Source organism: Myotis brandtii, unplaced genomic scaffold (assembly GCF_000412655.1).
Source record: "Myotis brandtii unplaced genomic scaffold, ASM41265v1 scaffold520, whole genome shotgun sequence".
NCBI classification, from domain to species: Eukaryota; Metazoa; Chordata; class Mammalia; order Chiroptera; family Vespertilionidae; genus Myotis; species Myotis brandtii.
Genome location: NW_005369827.1, coordinates 904,857 through 917,494, shown reverse-complemented (window position 1 = coordinate 917,494; position 12,638 = coordinate 904,857). Strand labels below are relative to the sequence as shown.

Here is a 12,638-nt window from a genome sequence, read left to right as displayed (position 1 = left end):
CGGCCGAACGGGACACTTTAGTCCATAGGCTGATGCTGTATCCCCTGAGCCAAACCTGCAAGGGCCACTTCCTTAATTTAAATATAAAGGCAAGCTCTAGTCCTTGAGTATTAATTTGGTCATATTTGCCAGTTTTTTCCTACCAGTTCTTTTAGCATTTATTGGAAATCCTTTCTGAGAGCCATATTTTTTAATGGTTTAAGGCAAGCAGTTGTTTCCTCTGGGTAATAGAATCACTTTTCTGTTTATTCTAAATGTTCCCTAGTGAGCTCTTGCTGTTTTCATAAAATATAAATCAAGGGTTCCCATGACTCCCCTCCTGAGGTTCAATAATTTGCTAAAATGCCTCACAGAACACGAGAAAACAGGTAATTTACTATCACTGGTTTATTAGCAACCAAATGGAAAAGAGGCATAGGGCAAGGTGGGGTGGGGGGTGCAGAACTCTTATGTCTTTTTCTGGTGTGCCCTCCCAGCACATTGATGTGAACACCAGCCAGCAAGCTCTCTGAACCCCATTGTTTTATGGAGGTTCCATTATGTAGGTGGGAAGGATTAAATCATTGGCCACTGGTGATTAACTTCTACCCTCCTTGGAGGTCAGGGAGTGGAGCTGAAAGTTCCAACCCTCTAATCACCTGGTCTAAACCCTGGGCAGCTAGCCCCTATCCTGAAGCTAGGGGCCCACCAAGAGTCACCTCATTAGCATAAACTCAGGTATAGCTGAAAGAGATTAATTATGAATAACAAAAGATATTCCTATCACCCCTATCACTCAGGAAGTTCCAAGGTTTTAGATCTCTGTTCCAGGAACCAGGATGAAAGCCAAATATATATTTTGAATTATATCACAGTTTCACAGTACCTGTTATGCCTGCCATGTAGAATTGCATATTTGAGATGATGTAGTTGACTAGGGAGCTCAGTACTTCATGTGGGAGCAGGATCTAGTTGCAGTCTGTTAACAGATCTAGTTGCTGCGTGATTCTTTATATTGAGCTACATTTCACTTTATTGTGATGTACACCCACAGTTTTGCTCTCTAGAATAGTATAGAACAAATCTGCTCACTCTTCTGAAAGACTGCCTATCAGATAGAGCTGTATGGTAACCAGCTCTATCACTAACTTACTGTTGAAGTAAATCAGCATGAAAACGGGTAGCTGTACTGAGGACAATGTAATTACTGCTAACCAGCTATTTTCAACCGTTTCATCTCATGGCACACATAAACTAATTGCTAAAATTCTGCGGTACACCAAAAAAATGTATTTTTTGCCATTCTGACAAAAAATAGGTATAATTTTGATTCACACTGGATGGCTATTGTTTTTGTGTTGATTCTTGTCATTTTTTTATTTGACAATCTAAGGGAATACAGGTCAGTGCCCCTGAATAAATAGTCAGGTATTGCATGTTTTAAAAGTTCTTGTGACACACCAGTTAAAAATTGCTGCTGTATATAATCCCCAAAATTACAGGCTTAAAGCCTATTGGTGCTTTGTCCACTTTCACTGTTGTAGTTCTACTTTTCCAGTGAAAACTTATAAAAGTCTACAGAAATAATCCCTTAGGCTCTGCCACCTCATAGACTTCCTTCTCTACTCTCTCATCTTCCCGTGTCCAGCTAAGTTAATAGCTTCTTTGTAATATTCCATTTGACATCGTTTTTTATTTTTCTTCTTATTTTAATTCTTATGAAACTGGACAACCAATGGGTCTGGGCTGCCTGTCACTACTTGAGCCAATTAAGCTGAGACAGGGTTGAATCATATATGAGCGTTTATTCCAATAATGCCAGCAGTATGGGAGAGCAGCAGGTCATCCACAAAAATCTGCTCTTGCCCACCTGGTGTGCTCAGTGGTTGAGCGTCGACCTATGAACCAGGAGATCGAAGTTTGATTTCCGCTAGGGGCACATGCCTGGGTCGTTGGCTTGGTCCCCAGTCTGGGGCATGCAGAAAGCAGCCTATTGGTGATTCTCTCTCATCAGATGCTTCTGTCTTTCTCTGTCTCCCTTTCTCTCTGAAATCAATTTTTTTAAAAACCTGCTCTACCCCTTCCCATAAGCCAGCTGCTCATATTGGGTAGAAGGACAAAGATTACATGGGAAAGTAGGAATTGCAGGCATGGAAAGTGGGCAAGGTGTAATGGTTACAGGTTACAGGCCATGTGGGCTGGGGTGGCAAAGGGCAGGCAAAGGTCGGTGCCTCTAGAGCCAGATTGTCTCAGCAACAAGGTGGTTAATCTTTCCGTGATGATGGGCCGTTCTCGGAAGAGGAGGATGGACTGCATTCTGATGTTGGCTGGAGTACAGCTCTCAGCCAGGTTAGAATGTGCTTTCTCTAATCAGAACAGAACAATCACAATTAACAGAACATGATTAATATTTCTTATAATTATAGCTAGTCCCCACTGTTCTATTTCTGCCCCTAATACTTACCTGAGGACATGATTAGAGAGAGAGAGAGAGAGAGAGAGAGAGAGAGAGAGAGAGAGAAACATGGATCGGCTGCCTTCCTCACACGCCGCAACCTGGGATCGAACTCGTAACCCAGGCATGTGCCCCGAAGAACTGGCAACCCTTCCGTGCACAGGATGACACTCAACCAACTGAGCCACTGTCGCCGGACTGGCATTTTTTTTTTAATACTCATGTTTGGTTTTACCCAAGACTTAACCCTTAAGGAAAACACAACACCGTATTTTGGTGTACAAAGTTCTTTTGCATTTTTATGATTTGACATCTTTCCAGACAATAGAGTAAAAAGCATTCACCCTCATTTTTAAAAAGTTTATTTTAGAAGTGAGAGAAAGGGGGGGGGGGGAGAGAGAGAAGAGAGACTTGTTGTTCCACTTATTTATGCATTCATTAGTTGCTTCCTATATGTGCCCTTACTGGAGATAGAACTCGCAACCTTGGAGTATCGGGACGATGCTCCAACCAACTGAGCTACCCAGCCAGGACTAAAAAGTATTTGCCCTCTTTTTTGTTGTTGTTAATCTTCACTTGAGGATATTTTTTCCATCGATTTTTAGAGAGAGTGGAAGGGGGGAAAGAGACAGAGAGAGCCACATCGATTGGTTGCCTCCCACAGCCCCAACGAGGCCAGGGATCGAGCCTGCAACCGAGTTCATGCCCTTGACTGGAATCGAACCCGTGACCCTTTAGTCTCAGCCAACACTAACCACTAAGCAAAAAGGCTAGGGCTGTTTACCCTCTTATGGCAAATAATTTCCGGGTAGTGAGGGAACAGATTTTATAACCTCCACTTGATGTTCCCCTTATTATTTATATGTGCCTAAAGGTTATAACAGTGAAAAGCACAGAGGCCAGGTCATTTAAAGGTCCATTTACCTCTCCATACTGACCTTAAAATAACTGCTCCTAACATTTGTTTGTATTACCTGCATACAGTGTCAGGGAATTTGAATAGCATACCTGTTCGGAGACTTCATGAAGTGAAAAGTTGTCATCCTACTCATTCTCCCATCTACCCATCAAATCTCTAGGTGTTGCCCTAACTGGTTTGGCTCAGTGGATAGAGTGTCGGCCTGCGAACTCAAGGGTCCCAGGTTCGATCCCAGTCAAGGGCATGTACCTTGGTTGCGGGTCGGGGGTGTGGAAGAGGCAGCTGATCGATGTTTCTAACTCTCTATTCCTCTCCCTTCCTCTCTGTAAAAAATCAATAAAATATATATTTTTTAAAAATCTCTAGGTGTTATTAGCCTTCTATATATCTTCCCAGAATTTCATATACATGTACAAGCAAAATGTGTATTTGCCCCTTGTTTTTAGACACACTGTTCTGCTTTTTTTCTGTCAAAAAATAGCATATCTCATGGAAACTTCAACTTTTTTTTGCAGCTTTAAAATATTTTATTATACAGATATACCATAATTTATTAGTCAGACACTCTTGATGGACATTTAGTTTGTTTTAGTTTTTTTTTGTTAACCCCTAGAGTGCCGGGGAGCACGCTCGCGCTCCTCCTGTCTTTCGCCAAAAGTGCCCGGAGCGCTATCAAAGCTTCGAAATGGCGTCCAGTTCTAAGTCTGCTTTTATTAGTGATGATGATATTGCTAAATATGTCAATGTAGTAAAGGTTTCCTTAAGTTTTTGAATATGTAACTTCATTTACTTGCGATTCATAATTTTTTTCCTAAACTGCTATAAAATCAGCAAAAATGCCTTGGCAATTTTAGCATAGTTCCTAGGATGTTGGTTGGCACTCAAAGGGTTAATAACCTTGCACGGTATGCCCATGTGAAAGTAAATTCTAGAGCGAATCTTAATTTTGTGGGACTGCTATAAATGAAAAACATTGACTATGATCAAGAGCTGGTTCATCTGTTATCCTTTATTCCTAGGAGGGTCTTTCAGTTAGTGGAAAATACGAGAAATGATCTTATTAAACCTTGGAGGTTAGGAAAGCTATATCCATTTAGCCTTTTAAATGGAGAAATTCAACTGCATACTACTACCCTTTGAGCAAGGGTGGGGAATCTTTTTTCTGCCAAGGGCCATTTGTATATTTATAACATCATTCATGGGCCTTACAAAATTAACAACTTAAAAATTAGCCTGCTATATTTGGTCAGACATTCAATTAACTCACCCCTAATGCCATGGCAGGGCCAGACCAAGTGATTTCATGAGCCTTATATGGTCTGAGGGCAGGTTCTCCACCCCTTGTCTAGAGGTGTCCTTCACTTCTTTTTCTTCCTCCTCCTCCCACCATTCTAGTCAATCACCAAGTGTGCTTCTTCCATCCTAATACCATTTGTATTTGACCCTTTTCCATTCCCACTTCACCATCTTATCTAGGCTAGTTATTCCCACTAGGATCCATCTGCACTCAGTCATTTCTCTGCTGTAGTTGACCTTAATACTGGTAATGGCTAATGTTTATTGAATACCTGCTGTGTACCAGGCATGGTGCTAACTGCTTTTCGTGTACTGATCATTTCAACCTTCACAACTCTCTGAGATGATGGTAGTATTTCCATTTCACAGCTAAAGAAACTGAGGCATGGATTACATAGCTAAGAGGTGGTCTCAATTCTTAAAAAGTTAATGACTTAATTAGGAGAAATAGGAAACCATTTCTTTAAACTAGAAATGCTATACTAGTCCAGAGCAGAAAGGAAAGAGTGGTCAGAGAAAATGGAAATTTTTACAGAAGAGAGAGAGGGATGTAGGATATAGGAGAATAAATAGAGGTTGTATACTAGTATAAGAACATGTCAGATGGGAAAAATAATGAGTACCCCAAGGCTGAGTTTGCAAAGTTGGCAAATGCTGTCAGCCAAACTAGTATTGAACTATTGTATCAGATTCATTTGGAAAGCTTTGAAAATATCGTTGGTTCCTTACCCCACCCCTGAGTTGCTTCTGAATTAGATGGTGTGAATTAGAATCTGTGGTGTTGATATTGTTGCAGGCTATCCTGATGCACAGGCAGACTAGGAACCACTGGCTAAAGAGAAGGATGCTTTTTCTGAGAAATGATAAGAGTTCATATTGATGAATAGGTCAAATCTTAGGAAGGGCCAGGCTGAAAGAGTTCAGAGTGGAAGCAACAGAGTGAGTCACTGGGTTGGTCAGCAGAGATGTGTTAAGAGCAGAGTTTTCTGGCAGCAAAATGCAGGAAGGAAAGGCTGCAATAGGAACCAAGCTAAGAGACAGTTACAGGGAACCAAGTGTCATATTATCACTATGAGAGTTTTAAAAAGGAGTGGGCCTTTTGTCAGGGCTGCTTGGTCCAGAAATATGAATTAGTAAATTTGTGATCTGAGGTTCAACTCTGAAGCTTCAGAATCTTTTACTTACAAAGAATATAAAAAAGTAAAGGATTCGTTTTTCAAATTGAAGAAAATAAGAATTGGCATTGGAGTTACACTTTTGGTTTATACAATTAATTAATATTTTATTTCTGAGAGGGACACTATAAGGTGATAATGTACAGCTATCTTTCTTTGGCTAACTTTAAATCTAGTTTTACTTAACAGGTATTTATAAGCTTTCTTATAAAAAATTATTTTTAAATCTGTATTTTCCAACTTTACTACCTACAGTTCTAGTAATTTTCAGAGGTCTGCCTCACTATGTGATATTGTCAGAGATTATGACATAGCAAAGAGGTCAAGAGCACAGGTTCTGGAATGAGAATACTTGTATTGAAGTCCCAGCTTTGCCACATACCACCTATATGACATTGGGATTTAATCCCTTTTCCCCCAGTGTCCTCATCTATAAAATGAAGATATGATAGTACCTACCATAAAATAAAATTGTTAAATGGATTAAGAGAGATAATACTTGGTTCAAAGTAACCACTGAAATTTTTGCTGATTAGTAATGAAATAATAAATAGTATTTGCTTTTTAAAAATCACTGTTGGATCAGCATATAGCACAGAATTAGAGGAGGCAAGAGTAGGTATGGGGAGATCTGCTGAGAGGCCATTGCAATAGACCAGACAAGAAGTGAAGGTAGCTAGAGCAAGTGTGGGAACAGAGCTAGAATTGGACAGATTTGAGTGATATTAAGGTAGTAAAATTGACAGAAAACTCATGATGTGTTAAATAGAAGATCATTGAGAGAGAACAAAAGATATTCTCATAGGTTTCTGGCCAAGGCAGCTGAATGAATGGAGACCCAGTTTGGTGGGACATAGAAGGTGGGACAGGGGAAATGCTTGTTATTTTAGTTTAAGAAGCTGCTGAATGGTTCTGATGTATACCACAGTTTAAGAACATTTGATGGCGGTGTCATAGGTGACCTTTTGAAAAGCTGTTCAAATGACGATGGAGGTGGATACCAACCAGAGCCGTGATGGGAGGTAGTGAACTGTAGACAGTTCTCAAGATATTAGCTCAGGGAAAGGGGTTAAGATAGGGGAAATGAGGATTTTTTTTTAAAGATGGGATAAACTTGATCACATTTAAGTGATTCTGGGTTGGCTGCAATGGAGAAAGGGGTGTTGAATACACAAGAGAGAAGATAGTGGATCCTCTGTAAGAGCAATGGGATCCAAAGCTCAAGTGGAGAAATTGGTTTTAGTTATAAAAGAGGCACATTTAGTATAATAGGAGGGAACCAAGGAAAAGATATGTATATAGAGAAAAAAACCTGCTGATTCATTGTGTGATGAGTAATGCAGTTTTGGTGACTGAATACTATGTTAGCTGTTTCTGGGGAAGTGATTGGGGTTGGAACAGACCGAGGCTACATTCCTATCCAGCCTGCTGTTGGGCTAGCTCAACCCTTTGCCTGACTGTCCCCTTTGGTCACTAATCTTGTGGCCTCAGCAATGCCACCCCTCATGGCCTTCACTTTCTTGGGAGTGAGTCCTGGGCCCACGGACCCCAGTGCAATGCATCTTGCATGGATTTCTTTTACTTTTTCCTGAGGCAAGGAGAACAAAACCAAACAGTTATAGTCTTTTTTTTAAAAAATATATTTTATTGATTTTTTTACAGAGAAGAAGGGAGAGGGATAGAGAGTTAGAAACATCGATGAGAGAAAAACATCCATCAGCTGCCTCCTGCACACTCCCCACTGGGTATGTGCCCCCAACCAAGGTACATGCACTTGCCCGGAATCGAACCTGGGATCCTTGAGTCCGCAGGCCGATGCTCTATCCACTGAGCCAAACCGGTTAGGGCAACAGTTATAGTCTTGACAGCCTATTTTAATAACCAACTAGAGATATTATGCTTAGAAATTTAATCTTCTGTAATTTTCATTTCTGATACTTGAATTTTCTAATATAGTACAGTAAGAATTTGTTTCATTTATTCGAAGTTTTTGAAGCTCATACCATGGGCCAGGCACTGTGGTAGGTACTTGTTATTTTGAATGAAATAAAATATGGCTGCCTCAAGGAGCAGAGAAAAATGATATATACATACGCACACCTGACATTTCTTTTTTTTTTTAATATGTGGAATATTTTTGTTGTTGTTTTATTTTTTTATTGATTTCAGAGAGGAAGGGAGAGGGAGAGAGAGACAAACATCAATGATGAGAGGAATCATTGGTCAGCTGCTTCCTGCACGCCCCCTACTGGGGATCAAGCACACAACCTGGGCATGTGCCCTTGATCGGAATCGAACCTGGGACCTTTTAGTCCACATGCCGACTCTCTGTCCACTGAGCCAAACTGGCTAGGGCTGACATTTCTTTTGATAAGTGCATAGACTTTAAAATATCTACATCTGAATCCAACTTCTTTATGCAAAAAAGGCCAAATTAATATCTGTTTGAGAATATCATTAAAGGGATCTTTAATTTATATATTATATAACTCAGATGTTCCTTTTTCCTTAAGCTTTGTTATTTTTTTTCTTGCTGCTTCTGTAATTAAAATGCAGAATTCCTCCTTCCCCAAAAGTAAGTGTCTTTATTGTATATCAGATAATTTTAACCTGGGTTCCATAGATCTCAATATATCTAGATTAATGGCTTTGTGGGACAATGAACTTTCCACAATTATATGCAAAATTGTTGAATTTGTATACATAGATATTTACAGTGAAGTGGGTCCCCTTAATTTTTATCAAATTCTCTAAGGATTCTATTCCAAGATATTAAGAACTACACTATTAAAATCTTCATTTAGCCCTGACCAGTTTGGCTCAGTGGCTAGACCGTCGGTCTGTGGACTGAAGAGTCCCAGGTTCGATTTCTGTCAAGGGCATGTACCTTGGTTGCGGGCACATCCCCAGTAGGGGGTGTGCAGGAGGCAGCTGATGGATGTTTCTCTCTCATGAATGTTTCTAATTCTCTATCCCACTCCCTTCCTCTCTGCAAAAAATCAATAAAATATATATATATTTTTAAATCTTCATTTAGTAGGTTTTGGCTTTTGACTATTTTATACACTTTACCATTTAGATTTTCTCACAGGAGGAAAGGGAAATTGAAAATGTAATACTTCATAATTCTACTCCTCTAAATTATGACTACAGTTTTTTATATTACTACAGTTTTTGAAGTTAACATTTAAACATAATTGTTTTTACATTTATCTAACAATATTATAATCATGCTCCAGTTTTTGTTGCAAATATTTTTTTTGCCTTTAGTACCAGGACCCTCTGGTGATAATGGCATCAGTATTACCATGATCTTAATGGCCTGGATGGTAATTGCATTGATCTTGTTTCTACTGAGACCTCCTAATCTTCGAGGATCCAATCTAACTGGGAAGCCAACCAGTCCTCATAATGTAAGTGCTGTTGATTAGAAACCCATTTAAAGAGGTGTGTGTGTGTGTGGGGGGGGTAATGGCATGAAAAGAGGGGGGAGTTTGTTTTGACTGAAAGATCTGAATTAGCAAAAGGAAGATTTAATTCATGGAGTAAGTTAAAGTTCTTCCTTTGTCATCCTAGTAAATCTTGCAACCTCAAATGGCTTCGTGTTCATAGCATTTACATACAGACATAAGCATAGTAGCCCAAAAATAATTTAAAATGAATTCCAATTTTCACTCACACGAGAAACATTAAAAATGATTCAGCTTATGATAATCTACAGCAATATTTCTCAGATCTCAGTCCTCTTCCCCAGTTCTATCCACCTCTCAGTTGATTCTTTGCCTGTCATGTTTCCAGCTCCCTGAATTCTCTTACTAGCTGCAATTGAAATGGTTTTACCCACACTCCATTTTCTCCCCTCTGTTCTAGCTATTAAATACAGTAAAGACACTGAGTCTATCTGGCTAAATCCTGTTTTCCCATCCTATTTCTCTCAAACTCATTTTTCTGATTCTGCATCACAATAATCAACTGAGCTGGCAAAAGCAGAGGTAGGAATCACCCATGTCGATAAATTTTGATAGTCATGATTAAAACCATTTTTAGAATTTTCTATATGAAAAACATCACTTCATCATGTTTTCTCACAGGAGGAAAGGGAAATTGAAAATGTAATACTTCATAATTCTACTTCTACTAGAATTCTACACAGTACAGAGTTCTCGGTACTGTCTTTACTAGAACCTCCATTAAAGGATCCCTTTTCATCATTTTCAGAACCAGCATTTATTTATTTATTTTTTCATTCAATTTGGATATCTCTTTTAAAATATTTCTGTGATGGATTCATTTGTTGAACATCAAATTATCCCACAAATTCCTTCAACCTTCACCATGTGGAATTCCTAAAATAATTGCTTCTTTTCCTTAATCCTGTGTTGTTAATATAAAAAAGTTCAGTTAACCTAATTTCTTATGCAAGAGAAAGCAAATGTGCAATGTTAATTGGTCAGTGCTTTAGTTTTTTTAGGATTAGAACATTTAGATATATAACATACTGACTTCAATTAAGAAAGAAGGCCTCATTAGCACTATCTAAAAAAGCCTTAAATTTATTTTTGTTTTTGTCTTGGAGAGGGGATTAGCCATTAAACAGCTGTCTTGATAAATTGCTTTCTCCTTAGCCCTTTTTCTTACTTTCTATATACATTTTTATTTTATATCAAAGATCTACCTCCTCATTGCTTGGAGCTAAAGAAATCCAATTTAATAAACTAATTTAGAAGCCATTAAAAATGACAAGATTACAGCCCTCTGAGCCTTAGGTCATTGTTAGTAGTAGTAGTCCCACTGCTCTAAGAAGCAAGAAAACATATAGAATAATTCCAAGTAGAAAAATTGACCACCCTCTCCTCGAGACTCATAGCATGTCAGAGTAAATAAATAGAATCTTCCTGAAGATTCCTGAAGTACTGATATTCCCTTTACAGTTCAGGTGCTTTCTATTGCAAGTTACAAAAATCAGCTCAACCTGGCTTAAATAAGTGCTTTATTGGTTTACACATCAGAAAATCCAGAGGTAGAGTCAGTGTTTAGAAAGTTTAACAGTGCCGTCAAAGACAATTCTTTCATCATACCATCAGCTTCATTCCAAGATGGGCTCCCTCTGTACTCATTAGATAGCTGCCAATAGCATCTGGAGCCATGTGTGTCCTCATTGACATTCTGTAGTGAGAAACAAGTCTCGAGTTCATCTTGTACTGTACTCAATCCATCACCTTAGCAAGAGAGAAGAGACTACCTTTATTAGTTTGAATATCACCTCTGGAGCTGTTAGGGAGAGCAGTTTCATCCAAAACATACCACTGTTAAGCAATTTTCCTTTCTTCCATAGCACAGGGAAGAATGAGACAAACATGGGTGAAACACTAGTAATCTAGTGTTCCCTTGTGCAAAACCGTATGAAAAAATCCTAGTAAGAATATGATTTGAGGTGGGAAGTTGGGGGACACTGCTGCTCAGTTCTTACTAAATGTGTTAGATTGGTTGCACTGGGATTTAAGAAGTCAATTCTATAATTTTTCTCCAATACAGGGACAAGATCCACCAGCCCCTCCTGTGGACTAACTTTGCGATATGGGAAGTGAAAATAGTTAACACCTTGCACGACCAAATGAACGAAGATGACCAGAGTACTCTTAACCCCATTAGAACTGTTCTTCCTTTTGCATCTGCAATATGGGATGGTATTGTTTTCATGAGCTTCTAGACATTTCATTTGCAAGCTTATTTTTGCCTCCTGTGTTATCACCATTCCTATTCACGGTGTATTTGAGTAAATGATTATATTTTTAAAAAATTACATGGGCTTTTTGGTTACCCTAAACTCAAACATTCCATTCATTCTATTTGTAACTGTGATCACAATTTTGGTGATGATTTCTGGCCTGATTGAAGGAAATTTAAGATCTCTGCATTTAAATATTTTAAATAGTTTTGATAGATTTTAAGGTTGCTTTTTTCATAGGCTATTTATAAAGTTATTTGGGGTTGTCTGAGGTTTTATGAAAGAAAATTAAAACCACACTATATTTCTACTTACCTTGGTAGTTTATTTGTGTGTGGGTAGCAGTTCTTGGGACTGTGGCAGCCTTTGGAATATTTTACAAGTTACAGCTGAAATCTGCATCATCCATTACAACTGGCTTATGTGACTAGAAAAGGAGGAGAGAATAAATTATATAACTGTTTACTAAGGTTTTCATTCCCATAAAAATGTCTAATATTAAGAAAACTTTAAATAAATGTGATTTAAATATGGTGGATGATTTTCAGCCCATTATATGACATATGAAGCCACTGTATATTAACTAGCCTTACAAGGTTCATGAAAGGAGGAAAATAGTTCATTCTTTTTGCCTTTGCCAGGTATAATCTATTCAGTAATAATTTAATCTGTAATTTATTTCTTAAATGAGTGCCTCTCAGAAAGCTTCCTTTTTGTTCAGACACTTCCCTGTTAAATGAAACTCTTAAAGCTAACTGTATGGGGAGCCTGTTTGCTTACTGACATTTGAATGCTATTTGCTTATTTACTCTATTTTCCTTTGAAGAAAAATAAATTTTGAGTATTTTGTGGTCCTTCTGACTTTTAAAAATATTTAATAAATTCTTGGTTTACTCCAAGGGAAAAGGAGAAAAATGAGGAACAATCAAGGATTTTTTTCTTACCCTGTATCTCATTCTTATTTTGGTAATGGAATGGATTGGGGTGGGGAAATATAGGCAAAATTTTGAACTGTATGAAAAGTAAAAGGTTGCATTGTTTTGGTTAGTTTGAAAGAAAATGAATACAAATGGCATTTTAAAAAGG

At 38.3% G+C, this 12,638-nt stretch overlaps 1 protein-coding gene across 1 annotated transcript in view; it reads left to right on the top strand.

Annotated features, from left to right (window-relative positions):
* Positions 1-12,638, top strand: part of SMIM14 (small integral membrane protein 14) — a 43,214-nt gene extending 30,576 nt beyond the window's left edge. The window contains exons 4-5 of the mRNA XM_005877447.2: positions 9,095-9,237; positions 11,360-12,638. Of these exons, the coding sequence (XP_005877509.2) occupies positions 9,095-9,237; positions 11,360-11,392 (176 nt within the window). The 3' untranslated portion in view covers positions 11,393-12,638. The remainder of the gene's footprint in view (positions 1-9,094; positions 9,238-11,359) is intronic.